Source organism: Lagopus leucura, unplaced genomic scaffold (assembly GCF_019238085.1).
Source record: "Lagopus leucura isolate 7727_CA_CO unplaced genomic scaffold, USGS_WTPT01 Super-Scaffold_100030, whole genome shotgun sequence".
Taxonomy (NCBI): domain Eukaryota; kingdom Metazoa; phylum Chordata; class Aves; order Galliformes; family Phasianidae; genus Lagopus; species Lagopus leucura.
The window spans coordinates 6,873,627-6,900,117 of NW_024962281.1; the positions used below are offsets into that span (position 1 = coordinate 6,873,627).

The 26,491-nt window shown below is 45.4% G+C and overlaps 2 protein-coding genes across 2 annotated transcripts in view; both read right to left on the reverse strand.

Annotated features, from left to right (window-relative positions):
* The window catches only part of ADAM19 (ADAM metallopeptidase domain 19), a 28,731-nt gene extending 14,153 nt beyond the window's left edge, over positions 1 to 14,578 (reverse strand). The window contains exons 1-7 of the mRNA XM_042881808.1: positions 14,470 to 14,578; positions 14,251 to 14,333; positions 11,223 to 11,293; positions 3,848 to 3,926; positions 2,968 to 3,044; positions 869 to 1,061; positions 636 to 701 (exon numbers count right to left, since the gene is read on the reverse strand). Of these exons, the coding sequence (XP_042737742.1) occupies positions 636 to 701; positions 869 to 1,061; positions 2,968 to 3,044; positions 3,848 to 3,926; positions 11,223 to 11,293; positions 14,251 to 14,333; positions 14,470 to 14,578 (678 nt within the window). The remainder of the gene's footprint in view (positions 1 to 635; positions 702 to 868; positions 1,062 to 2,967; positions 3,045 to 3,847; positions 3,927 to 11,222; positions 11,294 to 14,250; positions 14,334 to 14,469) is intronic.
* Positions 14,579 to 19,488: 4,910 nt separating this feature from the next.
* Positions 19,489 to 26,347, reverse strand: SOX30 (SRY-box transcription factor 30). The gene is made up of 5 exons (XM_042881689.1): positions 25,714 to 26,347; positions 24,316 to 24,555; positions 23,043 to 23,222; positions 20,800 to 21,292; positions 19,489 to 19,880 (listed from the first exon to the last, which is right to left on the reverse strand). Exons 1-5 carry the CDS (start codon positions 26,345 to 26,347, stop codon positions 19,502 to 19,504), a joined length of 1,926 nt encoding a protein of 641 aa, XP_042737623.1. The 3' UTR covers positions 19,489 to 19,501.
* Between the last annotated feature and the right edge of the window lie 144 nt (positions 26,348 to 26,491).

Here is a 26,491-nt window from a genome sequence, read left to right on the forward strand (position 1 = left end):
CATCCTGCTGCCTAAAAGAGGAGATCAAAACAGATTTTGTCTCCACTTTTGTTCAGAATAAATTATAGCACAGAGCACTACATGGCTTTCACTGCTGGAGCTTCAAGTTGTAAATTATGAATAGGATCAGCCTGAGTCCAGTCTGTGCTGGAGATTAAATGACCGATGTTCCTTTGTGAGGTTTTACTGTCAGTAAGTACATCTGGCATGCAATCCACTCAGGAGACAGGGAGGGACTGCTGAATTCACTGGGCCTCTTCCAGCCCGATTTGATCATCTGGAGCCCTGAAAATGTCATTTTTTTTTATATACATGACAAGATCTCAAAGCAGATGATAATCTTAGTTATCTTCCCCAGAGATTAAATATGGATGCACATCTCTCCTGGAAACACCCAGGTGACCCAAGGCTGAAGGCCATCCCTCCTATCCTCAATGAAGGATTGTGAAGGAGTTCCCAAATGTCCATAGAGATGTGGGATCTTTCTACTCTGGATCACTGGTACCCTGGGAGACAAGAATTGTCCCAAACCTACTCCTTCATCCCTGTCATAGCCTGTATCTCTGCTGGTCAAGGCGGGCCAATGGAGGCAGCAGAGGGGACAGAAGTGATGGGCACAGGACCCCCTTCCTTACCTCTGCATAGTCAGCCACAAGCAGCAGCTCCACATACTTCGTAGTCTGCAGAGCTTCCCGCCTCACCTGCAGCAGCAATACAAGTTATTTCCCCAACATTCCCCAAGAAACTCTTATAAAACATACTTACAGGCTATTTTTCACCAGCCATTCACCCCTCCCCATCACACAGGGTCCTCAAGGTGTGACTGAGTTACAGCAGTGAGCTGGGAGATGCTCGAAGCCCTCCTCACCCTGTGGTTGGGGAATTTCACCCCAGCTGCAAAGTCCCCAAGCCAATTCCTGGCTGTGGCCATGGAGTCCTGGTGGCCACAGGCTCCTACTGGCATCCTCAGATCATCCAGCCTGTAGATCTGGTGCAGGTCTGGGTTGTCAGGAAGTGGCTCCAGGACATAGCTGCAATTGCTTCTCAGTACAATAAGGCCTCTGTTGGAATGGAAGCAGTGAGAAGGAAATCCAGTTACTACTGCAGCAAATAGAGTCAAATCCTGCTGCTGCATTCCTGGCTGGTCCTGGTGAGGCATTTCTCCATGCCAGGCTGGTCACTTATTCAGAAGGATGGGAATATTTTGAGTTCAGAAGGTAGTGATCCATTGGTTTTCATATAATCTGTTCAAACGGGCTCTCACAATCAGTTAAAGGGTTATTGGTGCACATGCTGCAACAAGGCCTGATTTTTGTGTTATTATTACTTTTTATTTTTTTTAAGTATAGCTTTTCCTTCAGTGGATCAAAAAAAAAATTGCCTGCAACAAAACTAGCTTGAAAACATGAAAAGCTTTTTTGTCAATAGAAGAAACAGCATTTTTGTCTCCATCATTTTGCAGATTTTCCTCTTGTCTCCCTTTCATTTCCCTCTCTGTTTTATTGTATAAGAAAAAAAGCACTGATGTGGACAAGTAATGGATGCCACAACAAAACAGATATTCTCCCATTTTATTTCATCTAACAATTAATAATGTTTTTTTTTTTCCCTTACAGCAAATGCCATTTTTGGGCACCACAAGTCTCTGTCCCCCAAACAGCCCATGTCTTCACACAGTCCTATCCTCTCCAGCTGTCTGCCCATCCCATGCCACCACCCCACACAGCACCCCTTTGCAAAGAAACCCTGCTTCACCCTCAAAGGAGAGAGTGCCTGACAAAAACTGTTACAAAAGGAGTAATAAATAATCCAAAGTGCTTTCCCTGTGAGCCAGGATCATATTCAAAGTGCTTTCCCAGGGGCACAGCTCATATGCCTGGTTTTTTTTCCATCTCATGGCTACAGGAGTGAGTGCAGCCACGTGGCTTCAAGGAAAGCAGGAAGCTGTTGTTATCCTTTGCCCCATTTTTCCACCAGTTGCTCCCAAAAAGCCTAAGCCACAAATCAACTCAGAGCCCCTCTGAAATCACAGTAATATGCAGTCAGCATAATAACACCTCGTGCTGGGATGCTGTCACATCTCCTGCACAGGGACAGATTCTGTGCTGGATCTGGGGGGGCTTCAGAGCACCTAACACCCCCAGACAGTGGCCTGATGGGTGCAGAAAACTGTACATGCATTGGAAAGCTGTGTTCCTTGATCTTGGAAGGGAGAGCTGGGAAACATGCAGGCTGGCAGAAGAACACACCTGTGTCTGATTTTCAATTATTTATTGCAGACCACAGGTGGCTGCACTGCCTTGTTTATCTCCATGGGCTCTCTGGCCTGCTGTAAATCCACTTAAGATTTCTGGGATTTGCTTTGGCGAAGGCTGTTTCCTGGCTGGGCCAAGTCCCACAGCTCTCGAGGGCAGATGACCGCTAATATCAATAAAGTGCATGTGGTATTTAGGAAACAGACCCCAAGCTGGTGTAAATGAACACATACAGACTGCCTTTTTCTGCCAGAGACTCCATTACTACCACAGCAAAGGTTTTAGAGGCATAACTCACAACCCTGCACCACCCAGGGAGAAAGCAGGGAGTGAGGAGAGGAAATGGGGCTGATGGGAGGAAACTCAGATCTGAAGGCTGCCCCCAGAACATGAAAACCATCCAGCTGTCAGAGGCTGGGAGAAGGAACTGGTTTCTGCAGCATGGCAAGCCCTGTCCCTGCCTCCATAAGGGACACGGTCCTAGGTCACTTAATGGAACAGGTATCCCATGTTGGAGTTATTTGATGTATGGATTAATGTTGCCAGTGCAGAGGGGGAAGCAATCTAGGAGCTGTATAGGAAGCTGTGGTCATCAGTGTTCCCCATATTTCAGCTTTTCCTCTGACACCCAGGACTTCTGGTGGGGTAGAATTTAAGAACAGGCCCATCTGACCAGAAAGACCCTGGGCAGCAGATCTGCCCCAGCACTTACCGCAGCCCTTGGCATGAACTGAGCGTCACGCTGGAGTGCTTTCTGCCCCGCACCACTCCGTGGTAAAAGCAGTGCTCCTGCAAGGCAGAGGGGCAAAGGTTGGCAATCCAATTCATGGTTGACATGCATTACATTTAGACATCAATAAGTCCCAGCTGAGTACAGCCAATACTCCTGTAATTGCTTTCTTTCTGCTGCACGTGGCATTTATCTCAATTAAATCCCCAAGGATGCACCTCGAATAGCTGCAGCAGGAAGCCTGACCCGGAGCTGCTGGTAAGTGGAGCTGCCTGCTGGTGGCAGCTGGCCCTGGGTCAGGCCCTCAAAGATGTGTGACAGCATGGACAGCAGCAAGTCCTCATCCGCAGAACAAAGGCAGCCTCTAGTAGGGACCAGGAGGAGTTGGGGCATGAATGCCAATGTATCTACCATGGCCCTCCCCCTTGCCCTGGGGCAGCAGCAATAAAAATGATCTCATGGGGATTTTGTCTTCTGTTTTTTATGTTGTAACCAATGCACATCTTTGTGCCACTGCGTGCTCACTGCTGCTAAATCAGCCAAAGGCAGCGTGAGAGCAGTAATTCATAGGGTTGTTACTCAAGCAGAGCCAACTTACTCGGGCTGGGTTCTTCCCAGCATGAAGCACCTAGTGGGAGAATTAAAAGCAAGGGGATGAGCAGCAGGAGAAATTAATTAATCCCCAGCACCCAGAGAGGGAGACAATCCTGGGGGCTGACCTTGGCTCTCTCACACCAGAGTACAGGCAATACACTAAGCTGTTTTTACCAATTTTTTGATGATGGAGATGCTTTCTTGCTGGAACACCCCAGGTCAGAAAGCCAGACCACCCTCCCCTTCAGCTGCAGGTTTCAGCACTCACAGTGTGGGCCAGAGGAATGGTCCGTGCTTGTCCTGTCTGGCTGTAGTGAGTCTCAGTGTAGCCTGGTGCAAACAGGTCTCTGCAGTTACATGAGGAAAAGAAGAAAAAAAAAAGTCCCTGAATGATACAAGGCACTGTGTGGTTTCCTTTGTGCTGCTAAGTTATGCCCACGTGTAATGGAATTAGGTTGAGCACACTGAAGCCAGCTCAGGACACATCTGGGCATTGGTGTGTGTCAGACTCTGACTCTCCAGTGCCCAAATCTGAACACAATTATAAACCAATCTGCTTCTGTGTTGCAACTTCTGCCCAGAGGCCAGTTCACATCTTTGTCCTAGGAAACTGCTGATTCCCCCATTTAAATTTGATCATGTCATCCTTGTACAGACAATATTGTCCCTGTCTTCAGCCCAAGATCAAGCCAAAAGCCTATAAAAGGCGCTCCTATGCACTGAATAGTAAGTATTTTGACCTGATTCCAGAGGAAACAGCCTTCCCTCTTTTTTTAAACATCTGCATTTTCTAAACAGTGATGTAAAAAAGTACAGTAAGTCAAAATCTGGGCCAAAGCAAGAAGGTCACATCCTGTGTCTATCTCAGCAGCAGTATAACACAGCTTTAAAAGTTTTTCCTTTCCTTTAAACAATAGCCTCATTTCCAAAAAACTGGAGAAGAACCCTACAGCGTGCCCCATCTATGCAGCACACTTGCTCAGCAGCCTCGTGTCAGACAGATCTGTGTGCCATCATGTGCCTTCATTTTACTCGACAGCATTTAGTGTCAAGAATTCAACAGCTTTTACCTCTACTTCCAAAGGCCACTGTAGCCCAGGAAGGCTCATTTGGTTTCTTTCTGATGTGCTAATTCCCATCACTAGATCTTGTCAGTGATCCAGAAGGCTGAATTACTGCTTTCCAGCTATCTCAATCTGTAAACTAAAGATAAGCCCTGAAGTGCCATCCCACAAGAAAGAACTCCCTTCATCTCCCTGATTGCAGTAGCTTGCTCAGCATGAGGCTGCAAGAAACAAATGTTTAATCAACAGATTGCATTAACTGGCAGGAAATTGCCTTGAGCAATGAGTTCTGGCAGGTATCTGGTCTGTGTAAGAGACTGTCATCTTCAGAGCAGACATGAAACCAATGTGAATCTGCTTTGTGCTGCTACAGCCAGAATCTACAGCCTGTAGATTTCTTCCAGTAGCTGGGGCTTGCACAGCCTATTTATTTAAATCCCAAACAAGCATGCCTGTGTTTGCCTCCTGCTCCTTTATTCTTGGAAAGCATGCACTATGAATAGCTAGTTTTTCTCTTTTCCAGCACCATAAAATTCCCCATGCTTTGAATCTTGATGGCCACAACTTATTTATCCCTCTACTTCCCACTCAGCACCAGGCTTTTTGGGCACGGAATAAAGGCATATAGCACACGCCATGTGCACATCTCTTCCTACCTTCAATTTTAGAGACATGGGGGGGATGCTTGCATTTTTAGAGGTATTTATTTGCTGTGCTGGGAATGTGGCCCCTCCAGCTGATTAGTGCCATCTTATGTTCTGAAGGCCTTTCCCTGTTGTAACAGGAGAGCCCTGTGGCTCCAGCACAGCAGGGCATTGCAGGGAGGAGGGTGGTGAGGAAAGAGGAAAGACAACAGGACATCTTGCAATATCCTCAGGGGTCGACTAAACCTCACAGCCTGTGAAAGTCCACTCCCAGCCCAGCTCACTTCCTCAGAGAGCATCAAATTTACCACCAAAGCATAACCAAATAGAAAAGAATCCTTCACGTCTCACAGCGCACCAGTCCAGCTCATTCCTCTTCTTCATATGTACAAGTTGGGTAAACAGGGGACATCAGTGAGATGTTGTCACCCAAAACCTTAGCAGTGGCTTTTATCTATCATCATTCTGGGACAGTCACTGCCAGGTTTCCAGGGAAGCTCAGTTCTCTGAATGCTGACAGACCCAACTCACTGCTTTCATAGGAGCACAGAACTTAGATCCTTGACAGAGGAGAAAAGTATAGAAAAATACAGCATGATTAGGTTTTTCTTTCCTGTTACACAGTCCACCTCTGCAACAGCTGTAGATAAAACTGAATGCCTGTAAATCTTGAATGTGAAAATAACATCATGTAAAGGCCTCAGAGACGTTCGCACAGCTGGCAGACCACTAGCACACATCATAAAGCATGGAGTTGGTCATTAGTGGGGTTATCAGCACGAGGAATTGATGAACTCAGAGGAGAAGCAGATTTTGGAAAGCAGGCAGAGCATAGCTGTGATAGCAACTGCAGCCACACGGATTGCTGGAGCTCTCAGGGTGCCCAAGGGCAACCATTGCACCTCCCATAGCAACTGACCTCTGGCAACATCAGTCACTGCCCCAGATCCAGCTCGGGTGCAGCACTCCGGGTGGAAGGGCCTGTGTCTTGGAAGGATCTGCTCCACAGAATGCTCTGGGACACAGCTCCAATCCAAGCAGGGAAGCCAAACGAAGCACGAGTGGCTCGCTGCCATAGCATACAGATGGCTCGAGACTTTCTGCTGTTGACTGGCGTGGAGCAGCATTGGACCCACTCCCGGCTGTCAATGATATCATTGTTTGAAACAAAACCCTGCTCTGCACACGGCCACCTACAGCTGATGTTCTTGATCAGAGCATCTCCCTTTCACCACACCAATACACAGCACCAGGGAGGCCAGGCACCTCACACGTGAGGCAATGGCAGAGAGTCTGGGGAAGAACCCTACCACCTCAGCAGGCAGCACCCCAGTGCTCTCCAAAACAGTACATGGGAGAAAAAAGAAAAAAAAAAAAAGAAAAAAGAAAAGTCCAGGAAGCTCTTGTAAGTAACACCAATTCTTCTGACATCTTTTTTCCCTGTCCATTTCCTCAAATCACCATAAATCTGTCCAGCTTGGCTGCCAGCATCTGGAGGTGGAGGGAATTGGTTCTCCCAAGAAAGCTGAGACATCAGATTTCCATCTATGATTTGTGGCCCCACTCCATTGCCTTTCAGCAGGATCCAAGTAGGGTAAGAGAGGAAATTAGATTCCTCACTTCCCAGCCCTTCAAACATTCCCTCAAGTCAGGATTTATTGTGAGAACCTGAGAGTGACCCCATCACAAACACCTCCAAAATGTCACCCCTGACAATGCAAAGAGTCTGTATCCATCACTAATGAAAAATCAGGGATTTCACCTCCCTGGAATTCTTTAGCCAAAAACTGGCACTGTTAAACCACTGAACTCCAAAAGCTTTCTCTTTGTGTCAGTAAATCTCATCCAGAAAAATCATAGAGCTCTTAAGCTCCCTCCCTCAGGAGCTATGCTGATATATCTGAGATCATGTTTATTGTGCAAACGGCAGCAGCTTGGAAGGGAATAAGTAGATTCCCAGCCCTTGAAGTAGAACTAAACCACCTATTTGCAAGGTTTTGGAGAACACCACAAGCTACTAAAGCACTTTCGATCCCCTTTTGTCATCTGCATCATCTGACACTCGCTGTGTAACTCACGTTACAGGACCTAAGCAAAATTTGCCACATAACCCCCAGTGGGAACTATAAAACTTGTCTGGAGAGGAAAAAGGAAATAAAATAAATAGAAAATTAGCTGATAATGATTCAGAGAGAAAAGTTAAAGGATTCAATTTCCTCTTCCTCCATACACTGCACAGAAATCACTGAATATCCCAGGAGAATCAGAAGGCTGAAAAGCAGTGACAGCTTCCCACGTCCCACCACTCTTTTTCTGATGACTCCAAGAGACAGCAGAGCAGGATAAACTCTATTTCCCTCTCTCACATAACCCTTAACCCCCCATGCAGGAAACCTATTAGACACTGACAGTGTGTAGCCCATCAGTGGAATAATCTCATATATCCTTCCTGCTTGGGAGTGGGCAGCAGCCTCCCCTCTTCCTCGCTCGGTTGGGAAGGGAGGCCCTGGAAATGAGAACAAGCAGGAAACAGTGACACACAAGTGACATACAAAGCCATTACCAGACTGCTGAGGGCATCAACCAGGTCTGGAGCAATCATCAGCTACCTGGATGGGGTCAGAAGAGCTTGGAAGTGATACTGCTCCTTATCAGATCCAGCAAATAACCACTGGATTGCTTCAGAGCCCTCATCAGATGAGCTCTGGGCTTTCTTTGCTCTGTCCTCATGCAAACTCTGCACATCTCCACCAGCCCCACACAGGCTCTGCCCCCCACAGGCTCTGCCCCCCACAACCACGGATGCTGCAGGAGAGCAGCAGCCAACACACAGCTGTGTTCCATATTTCTATGGTATTTAGGTGAGAAAAAAATTCACGCAAGTTTCTGCTGCACAAATATCAGATCATCCCTTGGCCAGGAAGAAAAGGTTCACACCAGGCAGCTTTACCACACACTCAAGACTCTCAGCATCCCCTCCACGCTTGACTCAAAGCTGCTTTTTATTAAAAAAATGCCTTTAAGTCACTTCTCATCCAATGTTTGCAACTCAGATTCCTTCGCTCCCAATCCCCAGCCAACTTTAAAGCTGTTTTATAGGCATCTTTCCATATATTTGTTGTTTGTGCAGCTTTGAGCTTTCCAGTCCTGCAGCTGCAGGACGTGGCTTTGGGTCACTTAAGAGAAGCGTGAGTCGTTCAGGGGATATACTTTTGTTGTTCCTCAGAAACATGACATGGTTTTGTGACCTCTACTTAGAACTGCGGCGTGGTTCCTTCTTTGTAATAAGTGCCCAAACAGGAAATAATGCAACATTACGTTAACTGCTAATGCAATGATTGTATTCTTAGATATATGAAGCCCAGACCCAGACGGTGTGGTGGTCTTTCAAAACTCAGTTCTGTGCTCAGTTTTGAAGAAGTATATGCAATAATTTCTGTGTTGCACCCTGCAGATGAACACCATGTCCTTCTTGTATTGAATATGAAATCACAATCTTAATGTGACCGTTTCTTCCACATATTGGAAACAGCAGCCTGTTTCACTGAAAGTTACTGCGTCCCTACAAACAAACATACAAACAAAAGATTTATCTGTATGGCTTTTTCTCTCACTTTTCCAAAGCAAGATCATTTTCATCACCTTCATCTCTCCATAAGGACTGATTAACAAGCAAGCATGCAAGCTAACCTACCAGCTTTCCGGAGCCCCTCTACAGGGATCAGTGAAATGACCCAGAACTCTGGGGATCTTCTTGACTCACAAAGTCCCAAGTAACTTCCATGCACTTGTTACACTCACTGTCAAAGGAACACAAAACCAGAGCAGCCAGGTTTCAGACTGCTCCAAAGGGATGGACCCCAGTAGAGAATGGCAGCTTCTCTTGCATTGCCCGGATGCCTGACAGACCCTTTAGGGAAGAAATCCCTGTTCTGTCATCACTCAGCATCCCAGTGTGAGCTCTGGGTGCCGGGAGCAGCTCCATGCTGGACCCCATGGACTGCAGTGAGGAGTGACATTCCTCCACTTCCCATATAAGTGCTCTATAGATGCTAATGATGACAGCATCCACGGGGCTCCCATGCACTTCATGCTCTTCTGCCTCATCATTTCTCTTTCAGACTGAGAGTCCCTGAACTACTTCTGCACCCCCTCAAGTCTGGGAAGCGGCGGCTCTCAGAGCCTAATCATGCTCACAGACCTTCATTTTGGGATGGTGCCATCACATCTCCTGAACAAGGACTTGAGAACTGGAAAGTCTCCCACATGAAGTGCTGCTCTCCGTGAATCATTCGTATTCTCCACAGAATATAAGAGCTCCAAACCGCTTGCCCTATTTCTGCAGCCCTTGTAAAGGGATTGATCCTGCAGTGGAAGCGTGTGTGCACTTCAGTCTGTGTATACACATCTCAATGAATGAAAACACATCTCAGGAAATAAACACAATGGAAGCCTTTTATTCTTATCATTGTGTTTACCAACACCAGCAACAAGTCTGCCTGCACTGGAAATAGTCCAGCCCTGCTCCCACCAGGCACCTGGCTGTTTTGTCACCAGCACAGTGACATAATTCTGGAAGGAACCCCACTTCTTCCACGCCAGAAGGGAATTCACCTTTGCAGTTAGTGCCAAATGTTAAAACCAACAGCCTCTCACCAGGAGGAAACCCCCACAGGCTCATTGCCTCCAGGTTCAGCTCACTGCTGAAACTGCCACCTGCAACAGATATTTTCCCTGCTTTACACAGGACCAAACTGGCAGTGCTTATGCTGCCTGCTCTTTAATCACTTCTATTTTCCCAGCTGAGAGATGCCAAAGTACAGATAACTGATGGCTTGTTCTGTATGGTTCTACACAGGTGTACGACTGAATGGGAAACATGTCCAGGTTTTGCAGCTCTGAAATTCCCAGTAGCTTTATACCAGAAGCTTCTATTACCAAAAGCACCCAGTAGGATACACATTCCTTGCATCAGCTATCAGTCTGTGCTGCACACAGTGCCAAGAAAAATCTGGTTTTCCTGTAGGACACCCCAAATATAATTTAGGACCACGTACCGTTGTCAGACATGAAAAGATCCTCTGATATTTCAGGGGGAAAGCTGAGCCCCTAAGCTCTGTGCCTGGGATGTCCATGCAACACATTTAAAATATAGGAAGGAAGGGTTATTATTTGAAGGTAAACATTCCCTCTGCTAGTTCTAGTAGACATACACTGGGTTGTGTTTCTATAGATAACTCTTCAGATCAATTTAAAATTAACACACTAACAGTACAAGTGGACTGCTTAACAACAAGCTTATAGCAGCTAAATATCCAGCTGCTGTTCCACCACTGGAAACTAATCCAGAGACATGGGGCAAAGCCTCCAGACAAGGGTCCTTCAACTTAACTTCCCCTCCTGTAGTGCCAGCTGGATTCCATACACATCATGCCCTACACTTTCACATGGTTGCTGGATCGTGCCCAAGAGGAGGCTGCATTTCAGTTAATGCAAAAGCATATTTTCAGTGTGCTTCAGCACGAAGGGCACTAATGGAATAAAAACTATCAGATCATTTGTCCTAGGAAAGAAAAAGCAGCATCTCTTCTTATCACAGCATTAGAGGCACAGTGAGTCATTTGGTAAACAGTGCACTCTGCATCAGCAACATCTTCTGGTGAATGCAAGAACTATGATACAAATGTAAGTTTTCAGACTGCAGACCAGGTCACAGTCTGCTTTTTACTGACAGCTTTCTTGAAGTGAACACTGCCCAGTTAACACCAGTGAGGACTCAGACCTGGGATAACCTTGACATCCAAAAAAGTACTTCCTCATCCTGCCTTTATACAAATCCTGTTCAGTCGGTGGAGGTTTTCCTGTTGACTTCACTGTAATCCTTATTCATTGCTTTAGTGAGCACAAGTCAAACTGCAGAGCAAAGCACACTTACCCATTTTTCTTTAAGTCCAAGATGAGCTCCTGGCCTTCTGCCTGTATCCGAACTTCAGCTTGGAGTGGATGCTGCATACAAAAGACAGCGCCTGTTACTCATGAATCATCACCACTATGAACACATCCAGAAAAACAAATTGTTCCCCTAGATATTGCAGCTGACCTTAAAGCACTCCTTGCCTTCTTCCACAGGGGAAGGCTGTAACCTTCATTGCCGGAGAGGAGAAGCAATGGCTTCAGATGCACTGCTGCATCCCCACAGCACAGCCACGCTAACACAGATCCGGCAAGCAGCATGGCTGTGCTGTTAGGGTGCTGCATCTGAGCCAGTGTCCCCAGTCTCCTGTGGGGAGGGATGGGCTCAGATGTGGCAGTGAGTCCTGGTGCTGGAGTGCTTGGTGTGCACTGAGCCCATTTGTGGGCACACCATGGTCAGGTCTGTATCATGGGACATCTCAATTTGCCCCTGAGGTTTACGCATCGAACAGATGAGCAAGTTAACCAAAGCTTCCTTTGTTGTCCCAGCTGAAAAAAGCTTTTTTTAGAAGCCTATTTCAGGACAAGAGGAATCACGCCTCTTTCAGAGATTTACACAAAATTCCTTTCACCCTAGAAATGCCAGGAAGACGCAGGCAACAGGATCCTGTAGATGTCTTCAGATTCCTAGAGGTCTGGGGGACATTATTTCACAGCTGCTCTTGTGTGAGTCCCAGGCTGCAGAAACCATGGCAGCAGCTTTCCTGGGAGTTCAAGCACAGCAGCCACAGCCCCAGTCTGCAATCCACAAATAGCCCAAAGCACAGCCCTGAGCTAGGATGCAGGACAGCTGGATAAGTTAACACCGTTGCTAGAGCTGATAGAAAGGAGCAGTGCAGACAGCAAAAGCAGTGTTAAAAATATTAATTAAATAATTCAAGGATAGAATATGTTTGCCAGAAGCCCAAAGTGGAGGCCTCTGGATTTCTTTATGGTTTACCTCCCTGTCAAAGCAGGGCTAGCTGAAGTCAGGTTTCTGAATGAGCTTTTCCTCTCAAAGGAAATGCATGAATAAGCCATCTGATAAGAACAGACTTCTCAATTCACCTAAACTGTGTGCCAAAAAAAAAAAAAAAAAACCAAAACAAAAAAACCAACTATGAAAACCAGTGAGAAGCAGTCAACCAATGTATTTCCTTATTGAGTGTCAGAGGGGATTCTGCAGAACAGATCAACCGAAAGCAACATAAAGCAAGGCTGAGTAGGATGCTCTGTTAAAAGGCTGTCAGCCCTGAGGTATGTTTGGGCATCACTCTGTCAGCTCCAGGTTACAAGCTTCTCCTTTCATCAGCTCCCCACTCATACTCCGGGTTTTGTTCATCTGTCCTTCATTTTCCATCAGGTGATGCAGAACGACTAAATACCTTAATGCATACAACAAAGGATAATGCCAAGGGGCTGAGTTTTAGTCCACTAAATTACACACTCAGTCCACCACAGAGTGGGTCTGCTGTTTTTTATGTAAGCAGTTGCAGAAGATGTTGCCTCACCCATCACTGGGGGATTTGAGCGTCTCTGTGACTGTAACGTCTCTTCATCATTATTACTAATAATGCTTTCCTTCACTCAGCTTCAGAGTCCATTAATTGCCACGTAACAGAACTATCCCAGCTTTACATAAGCTTTGCTAACATGGGTTTGGGAGCCAACAGGAATCTGCTTGAAACAAACCAAGTAAGACCCCTGAGACACAGCAACTTTATGTAAAGGCAAATGCTGTCCAGATGTATTTGTATCACTATCAATAACAGAGAGAAACAAAACTTCTAGCCTATGTTGCAAGAACATTTTTTAGAGAATTAAGAGCATGAGGGAGCCATTGCAGCTTTTTTCCTTATACAGCACAATGGAGTTATAGAAATTCCTATCATATGGAAAGGACATTAAGCCCAGAATAACAACAGCTACAGGGAGCTGCCATAATTTTCTTTACAAAAATGCTGTAGCTTTCCTTCTTCTGGTTCACAGTTTAAGCAACCTCATCTGGATTTTCCCCTTTCATTATTTGATACCTTCATGATATCAGCAGCACAGATGCTAGGAAACTGTGGTTGGTTTGTGGTTGACATTCAAGTCCAACATCCCAGCAGTTCTCAGAACGGCTGCAGACAGACCACTGAGAGCAAAGAGAAGTGGAGAAATGTCTGTACTCACACAGGGCACAAGACACAGGTGGGCTGAAAGAGCTGTGAATGCCCCATCCATGGGAGTGCTCAGACTGCATGGGGCTTTGAGCAGCTGGGTCTGCTGGGTTGGAGTAGGTAAGCTTGGAAGGTCCCTTCTAACCCAAAACATTCTGTCACTACGATCTGCACCTGAGCTTTGGAGTGACTTGTTTGGTTTTTTTTTTTTTTTTTTTTTTTTTTTGTTTGTTTGTTTGTTTGTTTGTTTTTTTGGTATTGTCGTTGGGTTTTGTTTATTTGTGTGGGGTTTATTTATATATTTTTAAGGGAAACACCCTCGCAGCTGTGATCCATCTCAGTACAGTGAAAGCAAAGCTTTAAAGTAGGTCAGAGAGACGCACTGGAGCACTGGAACAGGCTGCCCAGGGAGGTGGTGGAGTCTCCTTCTCTGGAGATGTTCAAGACCTGCCTGGATGCCTACCTGTGCGACCTGCTGTAGGGAACCTGCTTTGGCAGGGGGGTTGGACTCGATGATCTCTGGAGGTCCCTTCCAACCCCTGCAATTCTGTGATTCTGTGATTCTGTGACGCGATCGGAAGCCTCAGTGCAGGGCAGCGAGGATGCACGTGTAAAGGAGCAGCCTGCCGAGAGCAGATAGCCAGCGTTCCCCTGCCTTCGGGAGGGATGCAGCGGCTCCCTGACCGCAGCCGGCCTCAGCCTCATCGCAGAGCTCAGCTTAGAACACACAGCGCGCACCGTGGGAGCTCACACACAGGAACCGCGGCCTCATCCCTCCACCTGGCAGCGCTCCGCAGTAGCTCGGCGTAGAACGGGGCGCCCAGCCCAGCAGCACCGCACCCGACCCACCTGCTCTCCGCCGGGGCTCCGCAGCGCGTCCCAGCTCAGCACCAGCACGGCGGGCTGCGGCTCTGTGCCACCAGCCTCTGCGCCTGGGGATAGGGAACAGGAGGCGAACGGCTCAGCACCAAGATAGAGAACGAGAAGCTGGGAGGAGGGGAGCAGGAGGAGATAGATACCCTGCCATTCCAAGCCCATCCTCCCCGAGGCTCATGCAGCAGAACGCACTCGTGCCCCCCGCCCCGCCGGTCCCCATCCCGATGTCCCCGCACTCACTGCGCGGCGGCTGCAGCAGCAGCGAGAGGGCGATGCCGCAGAGCAGCCCCCGGCCCCGCATGGCTCCAGGCTGGACTCGGCTCGCCACCGCACCCCTCATATATAGAAGCTCCCGGTCCGGCTTTCTCCTCCCACCCGCAACACCGCCCTACAGCTCCTGCCCGTTTCTTCCTCTCCCCACTCCAGCCCCGGGTACTCGGTGGGAGCTCGGGCTGCTTTCATGCAAAGACTCTCCTGTCCCTCCCTCCTCCCCTCCTTTGTCAGCACAGAAAGCCGTCGCAAAGGCAGCAAGAAGGGAGGACGTGCTGGAAGGAAGCAGGCGCATCGCCTTCAAGCAGCTCCCAAAGGAGCTGGGCTATGATATTGATTCTTTATTACATAACCCAACCAAACTCTTCATGACTGAACCCATGCTGCCTAAAGCATCCTAAATTCCTTATCTCAGTGGGCAGCTGAGGGCAGCTGTGATTTTATGCTGGTTTTGCAGAAGCAAAACCGGATTCACAGCTCCTCTCCCCTTAAGGCGGACAAAGGGGCTGTGGAAGGAGCACACACAGTTCATGGCCCCTGCTCATTCTGTGAAGCTCCCAAGCGAGTATCCCTGGCTTCTTCTGCACCCTTCAGGGCTGACCCATGGGCTGACTCCCTGCACCATCCCTTTGCCAGCTCTCCGCCATGAGGATAAGCCCATTGCTGGGCAGCATTGACCCAGGCTCGGTGACACTGGCACAGGGATATCAGTGAGAAAGGTGCTGGCAGCCTGGCAGAGCGTGAGCTGGTTAACAGCACAGTCACTGCCATCTCAAGGTGCAGTTACACCAACGAGGCTGTGAGGGAGGATGATTGCATTTTTTGTGGGCTTGGCTCTGAACAACACGAAAAAGCACTGCCTGTTGGTCATTGCGTTATGCTTCAGCCATTGGTCTGCGTTATCCACAACACCCTTTCCATTCATCTCTGTGCTTCATGTGTCTGTGTCAGTGAACCACCAGGAAGGAAAACCAGCATAACCAACAGGGAGAATCCGCACCTGGCTACATTGCAGAGCAAACTGGTAAACAAGGCCAAAAGGAAATGAATAATGCATTTACAATTAAGAATAATAGTAATAGATTTTGCCTCTGGTCCAGTGGCTTATATATACTATTGAAAACCACTGGGCTTTCTTTAACTGAAGATCTTTGCTGACTCCTATCATTGTGCCCACAGGAAATGCTGTGCCATAAATGGCCTCATACTCACCACAAACAGGTCACAAATGTCCTTTGCACAAATAATTCACAGTTTCTCAGGGTGGAAATCCAGGGACCAAATCAGCTCTTTGAATCCCCTCGAGTATCTTGAAAGGAAACCCAGAGCTTTCTGTGAACTCTCCCATTAATTTGTAGCTGCCTGTAATAGAGAAGAAAACAATGGCACTACTGCCAATGCTTTCATTACAAAGAAGTAAAAATGTAACCCAAATTTAGACAGCTATTCTGCTTTCATCCCTGAATGATATTTCTGCCCAGAGAAAAATAATATTTGATGAGGAATACCTACACTTGCACTGAAGGATCACAGATCTTCCCAGTATGACAAATTTTCACGGGGCTGTTCCACCTATTTCTCAAAAAGATCAGCTCAAAAAAGCATAAAATGAAATAAAAAGAATGTATCTTAAAATTGCTGCAATAGTTGGGCCAATAACTGCTGCTTAGCTGCTTGTGATTTTGGTTATAATTCAAGTGTCATAAAAATAAAGTATATGCAGCATTTGCATTTGCTGTATAGTGATATTTTTATCTCTGGATTTAGTAATGTGAGAATTGATCTCTTAATTTATAATCAGCAGTAAGTCCCCCTATAAAAATATAACCACATACTGTGCTATCGTTATAAATAGTTTAATCTATATTTATATGTTGTATCGCTTACACTGCTCAGGCATTGTTGCATGGAAAGCTGCAGGGTATCCCAGCCTTATTAGCTGTGCTCAGATGCTGCAATGCTACCTGCCTCTGGCACAGCATGACTCAGATCCTGCCCTGGACCCACTTCTTCAAAAAGCTCTTAATGGGTTGTTTGCTTGATTCACAGAGCGAGATCAAGCTTTCTGTTATCTGGGAATTGCACAGACTCATTTCCCCCACAGTCCCAATTGCCTGGTTAGAAGTATCAGCTGGGAATGTGGCAGTCTGTTCTCTGGTGCCTTATCTGTCCGTGACATCTCCTGTGACCAAGGCAAGGATGTACCTATTAGCAGCAGCTCCTACGCAGCACACAGGGTGGGGGGTGCAGTCATTCTGTAGGTTTGGAAATGATTTCCATTTCCCCTGGCCAGAGCTGCTGAGCACGCTTTTGCAGCGGGGTTTCTGCACTAGCTTTGCACTATGCAAGGTGGTTTAACTCTTCAGGTTGGCTGCAGGGCAAAAGGTGATGTTTCTCCCATTCCATTTGTTGTAATTTAGAAATATACTAAGAGTTAAGCTCATAGAAAGACAGATTCAGAGAGAAGCCTGTTAGGGAAACAGACTTACACAGGGAATGATTCGGGTGTGTATCAAACTGAGAGCTCCGTAAAATTTCGTTTGAACTCTCTGTTCAGAAATAAGGAAGGCTGATCATGAACCGCCATCGAAAGCCTCTTGAAATTGGAGAAAGTGTTACCGAAAAATCGTAGTGAGTGAATGTGGATGACATGCTGTCACGTGTAACCTCAGCATTTCTGATGTGCCAATGGTAAACATCTTGGCTAACTTGAGTGGCATGTGAAATCTTCCTTTTTTTCAGAACATTTTTCCTCTTTCAGATCACTTGAAATGATCAAAGGAGGAAGGCTGTGAATCGGTGAAGGGAACCGGTGATGTAACTTCATTATTTCAGGCCTTAAGAGTTGGGAACAGCTTTGGCTGAGCAAAGATCTTCTGATTAGCTTTGTTTTTCCACCATCCGAGCAGGATAGCAGGAATACTTGGGAGAGCCTTAGAGCAGCTGCCCTGCCAAAGAGGGAGAAGCACTGTAAGATGATCAGGTACCACACAAGGGCTTGTCCCAATGTGCTGTTACTGAAATACTGTCAAAGTGCTCTTTCCTTTTTTTTCTATTTAAGGGTGGGCCACTGCTGCTAATTTTGCTTAATTCCTACAAAGAAGTGCACAGATCAGTATATGCTGACATGCTGCATCCTTCTGACTATATTTGTATATTAAAGCACTGCAGTTTTCTCCACGCTGACTTTAAACTTCTCCAATAGTATTTGTACCAAAGTAGCAAATGCCCATAAGAAGGGGAACAGGTTTAATGACATAAGGACTTCTAATGACCCCAGCCCATAAAAATGTCCAATAACCCTGGAGAGGAAAGGAATCTCTGCAAAAGTGTAGCCACAGGCAGTGACCACAATGAGAAGCAGACTACTAAAAGTTGTTACAGCAGCAAGAGAAAACAAACTTTGGAATCGTAGACTAGTTTGGATTGGAAGGGACCTTTAACACCATCTATTTCCAATCCCCTGCTATAGGCAGGGACACCTCCCACTAGACCAGGTTGCTCACAGCCCCAAATATCTTTAGAATATCTTCATCTGATATTTTTCAAACTCTGAAGCACGCAAGGTGATTTTTAGTCTGGATTAAGGTAAACAGCAGAGAGAGCTGGGTCTAATGCTGTATCTGCAGACACAGATCCTGAATGTCTGATACAGGCCTTCAGCTCTAACAGGAAAGGCAGGAAAAATCAGTCTTACATTTTGTTTCCAATTAAGAAATTCAGGATATATTAAGCTTCAGTCTTCTCTTCTTATTGTCTTTGTGGTATTAAACAGAGAAGATTTCCATGGAGGATATGATACTGTGTTTTCCTAAATGAACAATGAGGTCTCATTAGCAGGTGGACCCAGCACAGCAGATGCTGAATGCCTCACCCCTCTGAAGCTCACACACAGTTCTGGCTTCACAGTAAAACACAGGATACAACCGACACTGAAATCAGTTTGATGTTCATGTTAAAATGAAAAACTAGGGGAACATTACTCAGGTGAGTTTATTCAACTGTAACAACAGAAAGATAACAGAATTCCTGGACAGAAACGACCTCCTTTTCGCAATACAGAAACATAAACGTTTGTAACATTATTTACATATTTGGGCCAAAAATTTTTGAATTTCCTCACTCTGAGTTCAGCACAGACACCCTCTCTATTAAAAGCCTTTGATATTCCTCAGAGAATTTGGAATTCTCTGGAGAATTCTTTAGAGTAATAACGACACTCAGAGATCAACTCACAGTCCACTAATGTCAGTCACAGGACTGGATCCCATCCATTTTCCCCTCTCTAGGTTCTACCACACATCCACCTACCTTCTGGGCAATCCGTTTTCCTTAATGGAACTGGTTACAGACTAAGATGTGACTCAAACTGATCTATATTATCAGTGCATTATATAACATTCGTACTACAAACGCAGAGTACAGTAAAAATTAACCAAATTAAACAAAACTGTCTCATGAAAGTAACAACAAAAAGCACTGCAGAATCATTCTTGGCTATTTTACTGCAGCCAGAATTATTGCTAAAATTCCTAAAGTAACACCTAAAAAAAAATGGAAAATACCATTAGAACATCTGTAAACAATAAAAGGCAGTATTCTAATTCAGAGGAGCAATAAAAGGATGTGCTTAAATATATCTCTCCTCAGGAAAATATCTTTGTCAAATGTTGTCAAATATCTTGAGTTGAGTTGAGTGTAAGTGCTTTCCTAAGCCAGAGTCCAAGCAATGCCCTGACGAACCAGGTGAAACTTCAGAAAGCTTTTAGGCATTCCCAAACCTGTATGTGACCTCTCAAAGTATAAGCAGTTCATTAGAGTCCTCAAACTGACATGCACGGGTTGCTCAGGGTACATGGGTTTCCCATTGAACACATTCTCTGAAGACGGTAGTGACGAAAATATTTATTTCCTCTTCTGTAACAATTTCTTAGATTATCAATTGGTTTAAACATCACAGCTCTTGCAACACCTTTTTTTCTTCTTCGTCCTCGCTGTCAGTCACATTGACTAGCTGGATGCTGGAAGGAGAAGGTGGGGTGGCTGGCAAATCATTCTCAAGTGCTCCAGTGTCTAGCTGTGATATGGGGCTAATACTAATACAACCCTCCTCACTGTGGCTGCTGTGATAGGTCACTTCTTCGAGGTCTGTGCAGACACGTGAGTCTTCACGTATTCTTCCCCCTGGGTGTCCCCTGAAAGAGTAATCTCTGTACAGAGGTGAAAACTTCATCTCCTGCTTTTGGTAGCCATCTCCATAGAAGCCAAAGCATTCAGGCACTGAGCTGGAGAAATTCCCGCAGCCAAAAGGGGGACGGCTGAATGGGCACGTGCTGCAAAGAAAGAGATTGAAAGTAGTCCTTCAGATAGCTGGACTTCCATCCAACTGAGAGAATCAGAATGTTAGTCTAAGTTAGTTTAGATGAAACCATCAAAGTACACATACTTTAGAGCCATGTCTTATTTAAACACTGGTTTCGTAAGAAGAGTCATACACAGACTCTATATTAGCAAGGATTGCATATGCATCCCTTCATAGTAAACACAGGCAGGACATTAAAAACAATCAAAACCCCATTGTTTTAAAGTATTAATTAATGTCATGGAATGTCATGATTTCAGAATCAAGTAAGCCTGCAGTACATTAATGTACATACTGAGAACGGTATAGAAAAGTGTAAGAAATACTCACAGGGTATTACATGTGTTAGTTTGTAAATACTTTGATTAGGTGATCTCTGATTTACTACCCAGAGGCTGCCAAGGATGAACTAGTAATTACTGGTGATGTAATATTTCTGAAGACATTTCCCACAGGACCAGATTTCAGAAATATTGGTAGTTATGACAGCTACAATCATACAAGTAGCTGGGAGACATCTCACACAAACTACTTAATTGCATCTGATCATTTTGAAAATACATTTACCTAATACTTTTCCATAGAGATCAGATGTAGTGCATCTAACTGCACTTAGGAGCACGAAGTAGAGAGAAGGTACTTCTATTTACTGTGGGCTTGGGAATGGCAATTATTAAAATCATACCACAGAGCCTTCAGTAACTATGCATATATTACAAGCAGCCTCAGGAAAGCAGGTCCCAGCACACAGAAGTCATGGGAAGAGAAGAGCACCCTTCCTTTCGGGCACTGTGTTCTTGTCTCAAGAATTGAATGCTCCATCTGCTTTCTGAAAGTTAAAGCCTTTTAGCACTTAATCTAAATGGGATTGAAATGAAGGGTTGCATTACCTTGAGGGGATATAGTGAGGTCCAGGAACAAAGTAGGGGTGATAAAATGAAAACTGAGGAGGTACTCCATACAGACTGGCTGCCTGCCCAATGGGAGGACTCTCACAGAGATGCGAATGAGGAAGAGGTGTGACCTGGGGAAGAAGTACACCTCTAGGATAAGCAGAAATCCCTGACAAATCCTTTGGAAACTCGCTATTAGGGACAGAAAATCTGTCACTAGTGTTTGATGTGGCACTTGAACTTCTACTGGAGAGATCAACAACAACTGGTGTTGATCTCTTCAGAAAGCAATAGGATCCAGATGATACATCACGAGCTTCTCTCTGAGTAGGCTCAGCAAAGTGCTGTGATGCAATTACAGGGCGCAGAGGCAGGGTTGGAGCTGGAACTGCTACTGGAGTGGTGCTTGCAATAGCAGGTCGGAAAAGATTAATTGGACTTGGACGTTGAATAGAAGAAGCTGGCAGCCGGCTGGCAGAAGGAGCTTCACCTTTAGGAAAGAGAGCAATTATTTATCAGACACGGGTAAAGGAAGAGATTTCATAAACAGTAACATAGCAAACCACATCTGGAGCCAGAACCATTTGCTCCAAAACATTTCATAGCATCGCTTCCCTGCAACTCAAGTCACGTGCCAATTGGCCTATGTGTGTCTGGCATGGTTTTGGAGTACATGTGTTTAATCTTCCTTCAACAGAACAGAACAAAAACAAGGGTGAATGAAAAATGAACTACCATTTAGTGCCTGAAGATCAGAAGACATCCCAGGTCTAATAGCTGAGATGGCATGAGCCAAATTCTTCATAAATCTGCATGGTGCCAAAGCAGAAGTGAAGAGCAGAAGTAACAATTACAGAACAGCTCTTGATATGTTTTCTTATTTGTTTCACCTACAAACACTTCCACTGGCCAGTTTCACTTTAAAACATTTTGCAGATGTACACTTTCAAATTATACTTCATGTTAAAGACTGCCTTTACACAGTAAGATTCCAAAACACTTTACATTAGTGTTCCCAAAAACCACTAGCTAGTCTAAGCATCTAAATGCTGAGTCAATGAATCCCAAATGCCTCCAGATTTTACCATTTGTGTTTGAGAGTGATTTCAAGCTCAATAGGATAGTAAACCCTGGAATTAAACACACTAGCATCTGAGGACACTACAACATTATAAGATACACTGGGGTAAGAAACTAAACAATTCTGTCAAATTTATAGAGCAATTTGAGAAATGATCACATATCTACTTCAGAAACTTTGCCAGAACAAAGTACCCCAAGTGCTCTCTTCTATGTCTCCAAATATTACCATACAGCATTAACAGGCATTTTGTTTTCTTGTCTCACTGAAGTCCAGTGCCTGAACCTAAGCTGTTGTGATCCACTGTCCGGGCACTGATGGAGCCAGAGCTCTTTCACCACAAAACATCAGAAACTGCAGGTTAGATATTTATATTTGCACATGGGTTCTCATAATAAACTCCATTTCACTGTTGAAATATTTAATAAAAAAGGAAGATCTTTCCAGGTTAGGTGCAACATTCAATGCATTTCTAGACTATGCAAGTTGGTAACAGCGATGCATAGAGCTATTCCAGAGGTGCACAAAACACCCAAGTAACTGATGGAAAACATGCAAGAGAAAAATTCCTTTTCCAGATTTAGTGACTTTTAATATCACACCTTACCAACACTCTTCTAACTTCATTTCTAATCACGTTGCAGACAATTCTGCCTCCTTGTGTGCAGCACAAATTGCTGAGCCCTAGAATAGTGCTGCTTCGCTAGCAAAGAACACTAACATTGGATGGAGGTAATTAGCTAATAAAACTTTCCAGGCTTAATAGAGCAGGTTTGAATGCTGGTGCAGTTAGATCTGCGGTGCAAAGATATGGGTGAGGGAGGCAGAACAGGGAAATGAAATGATTATAGCTCTTCAGGAGGCAAGTGTTGAATAACAGACAGCCAGAGAGACCCAGGAGGCACTAGGAACTACAAAGACAGTAGCAGCATCTGTGGAGGATGAAGAGGGGGACAGAATTAAAGAGCAGCTAAGTGTGAGGAAGCAGTAGGTAGAGACTAGGAGGCAGAGGTGCAGTGCAGAGGAGAATCGAAAGAAATAGAAGTGTCCATGCAGACTGAGACATTGTTTTTTAAATATGCCTACACTACTAGAGGTATAACTTCTGCTACTACAGGTAAATTCCTGATTTTTAAAATCATTCACTACTGCAACTCACAGACTGGATGTCCAATATTTTTCTGAATACTGTGCATGGCAGCAGGAAATGCAGGTGATGAAAAGGGATAAACAGCAACTGGATTTGTAGTGATGATATTCTGGGTAGTGCTGGAAAATACAGCAGAGACAGCCAGTGGATAACGCTTCCTCTTGCCTGGTCGTGGTTGATAAACCCAACCTGTCAGAGATGAAAAAATGCAGATATACCATTTATAGGATGGTGTCTCTGTTTCTTTTTCTTTTCTCTCCCTCTCTCTCTCTCTTTTTTTTTTTTTTTAACCTTATACCTCAAGAAAAAATCAGAAAAAATGTCAAAGAATTCTCAAAATGCTTCAATAGCAAAACTGCCTTTCTGTCAGTGAGCGAGTAAATGGGGTGTTTTATCAGAGGTGGAAAGAAAATGGACACGTTTGGGCACTGTGTTTGTGTTACTGAACTGTAACTGTTAGTGAGACAAAGAAATACAGCAGGGTAGGGAGGGACACGGCACAGCTCCAGAAAGCATGCTAAGGAGAACATGACACACGCTGGCTTTCCAGTCCTGAAGGAAATCATGACTGTATTCAAAATGTAGGTCTTTTCTGATTTTTTCTTTAACCCCACAAATTTCACATAATGCAAGAGACAATGGAAAATATGATCCAATAGGAATCCCATATAGAGTTTGGCAATACAAAATATGTTTGCCTCTGACATATAACATTAACTAAACACTAGCAGACTTTAAATAAACTGTGAATTTACACTGAGCAGCCCAGGGGAGAGAGAGAGAAAGAGCACTGCACTTCGTCTTTTGCTTATTTGTGACATCAGGTCTCGTCTAGCCATAGTTGTGGGTTAGCAGGATTATGACATCACAAAGGATTGTGACACCTGATATCTTAACAGCTTTCAAAAAGAGTGTTGCAAATTCTTATGTTTTGTTACTATCCTATTAACTGAACTGCAGTGTTGTGGATAAACAAATTTGTTAGGGATTTTGGAGCAACGTTCACAATAAACTCTGCATGCAGCCAGAAGAGCTGTGGTGGTCTGGGAATGTAGGAAACATCAGATGCTCTAAAGGATGCACATAATTTTTGAATGCTAAGAAATGAATATGTTTTCACAAGCACTGGAAAGCTGATAGAAGGACTGAGTGCTTGAAATTTGTGTCATGTTTTCTAACTCTTCTCTTTGCCCTAATGAAAGAAAACCTTTTTGTGTTTGTATTTTTTTTTCTCCTGTGAATCCTGCCCTACTAAAACACTGAGGTAAATCAATACGTTTACCAGGAAATTCCTCTCTGTGCCTTTGTTTTATTTTCCGAGCTTCATCATAATAGGGCTGTTTCTGCTCTTCAGTCAGTTTGCTCCACTCCAACCCCAGCTGAACACTGATTTCAGCATTATTGGCATTGGGGTTGGCTTTAGCTAGGGCAGGTCGGTGAATCCTAGCCCACACCATAAATGCATTCATTGGACGCTTTACGTGGCCAGTTTTGTCCTTGCTGAATGGAGTATCTGGCATACCTATGCAACAAAATGAGGAAAGATCATCTTCCAGGCAATAGACGCAGTGCAGATTACATCAAAAGGCTTTTCAGTGACAGTCAATAGAATCTCTACATCTCCAGAATACACAAAATTCATTGCACATGCGGAGAGCAATTCTTAGAAAAATAATTAAGGCTCTACTAACTTCCACCGAACCACTGTATAAGGAATCATGTGCATGGCTTTTGTTGTTTATTCTCTTTTTAAAAATATGTAACACATGTGACTGCTAAGAGAGTTTGGATTTCACTTGGCTAGACTGTTTCCTGTAACTTGTTTATGAATTGAACTCAGTATGGCATAGACCATATCACTGCAAATTTGTCACCTCCCCCAGAACTGTGTATCCAAAAGCCCTAACGATGCACAGGCAAGGCCTAGCACTGATATGGCACTTCAGTCCCACTACTGAGCAGCCTCTGGCTTCTCTGCTGAGGCTATTGCTGTGCTGGGTTCCTAGATGGGTTTTTTTCCCCTCAGATATGGACAGGCATTTGCTGGAGGAATCTGTTTTATCAACTGACCGTTACATGACACCTAGCTTTACATCTTTGTAAACACAGACTGTGTTTGGATTGAACTGGTGACATAATGAACAGCCAGAACCCTCACAGCTGATCCCTCAGCAAAAGGCTTAGAAATGAACTGTTCCATACTATCAATAAAGGGAGAAGGTCTTCTTATCTTTAGAACTTAAAGTCATGAATTTTAAAAGCCTAAAAACCCATAAATTTTAAAAGCCCTTTTCTTTCCAGAACAATTAAGCATCTAACACAGATACTACAAAATGTTCACCACTTAACATGCCCAAATTGTCCTGGAGAGGTGTATGAACTCTCCATTTTAAAAATCAAGTAGACACATAAACTGCAACTTGCAATCAAAATTCAGTGTGGTTCTAAACATTTATAAAGGGGATCAGTAGAGGCAGGGAGCAAGCACTGTATTGATTCCGATATGGCAATGGAGAACTCAGTGCTCCTGTACCTCACACTCTAGGCTGAATTAGATGGTTTTACAAAATACAATGTATCCAGAGGGCTAGCTCTCTAGCGCTGTCTTTCCACTACCGATAACCCGTCAGCTGCGTGTCCCTTATGAAAACCCTGCTAACTTGGCTTCTTAACATAATACCTGAATCGGAGGGCAGTACTGTGAGGGGAACGTTTTTAGTTTCAATTTTTACGGAAGGCTCCAGCAGGGTCTGCATTTTAAGAGGCACTTGGCTCACGGGCCCCTTTGACACCTGGATCAGCTTTGGCAGCAGGGGGCCTTGGACCTGTATACGGGCACCAGGCGGCAAAGGGCGAAGCACCAGGGGGATCTTCAGGTCCTCAGGGAGGACCCCCAGCCCCTCACCGGCCTGCGCCCCACCGCCATCACCGCCGGCGTGTGCGAGCCCGCGCGAGGCCCTGACTGCAGCACCGTCCTCGTCCCCATCCGCCCTCGCTCCGGGACGGGGTTCCTTCACGCCTCCTCTGATCTCCACCACCTCCACGTCTTCCTGCTCTTCTCCGCCGCGCTTTTCTCGATCCTCTTTTGCCTTCTCTTTTCCCCCCCACGGAGCTGGGGAGCACCTGAGCTCCCCTCCGGCTTCCTTGCTGCCCTCAAGACGGGCGGGGAAGCCTCCATCCTCCTGCTGCAGCTCCTTGGCTTTAACGCGCGTCTCTTGGAGGGGCGCCTGGGCCTCCTGACCGCCTGAGGGACCCTGAGAGCAGAGATCGAGGTCAGAATCCCGGCCGTGGCAGTCGCCCCCGCCCCGCTCCATGACGCCGCTGCCGTTTGCCGCCTGCGGTTGGTCCCCAACGCTCGCAGCGCCCTCGCGCCGCAGTCACCAACGAGAGCGCAACGCTCCCCTCGGCCCCTCCCACCAACGCACCATGCGGTCGCCATGGAGACCGGCATCCAAGAT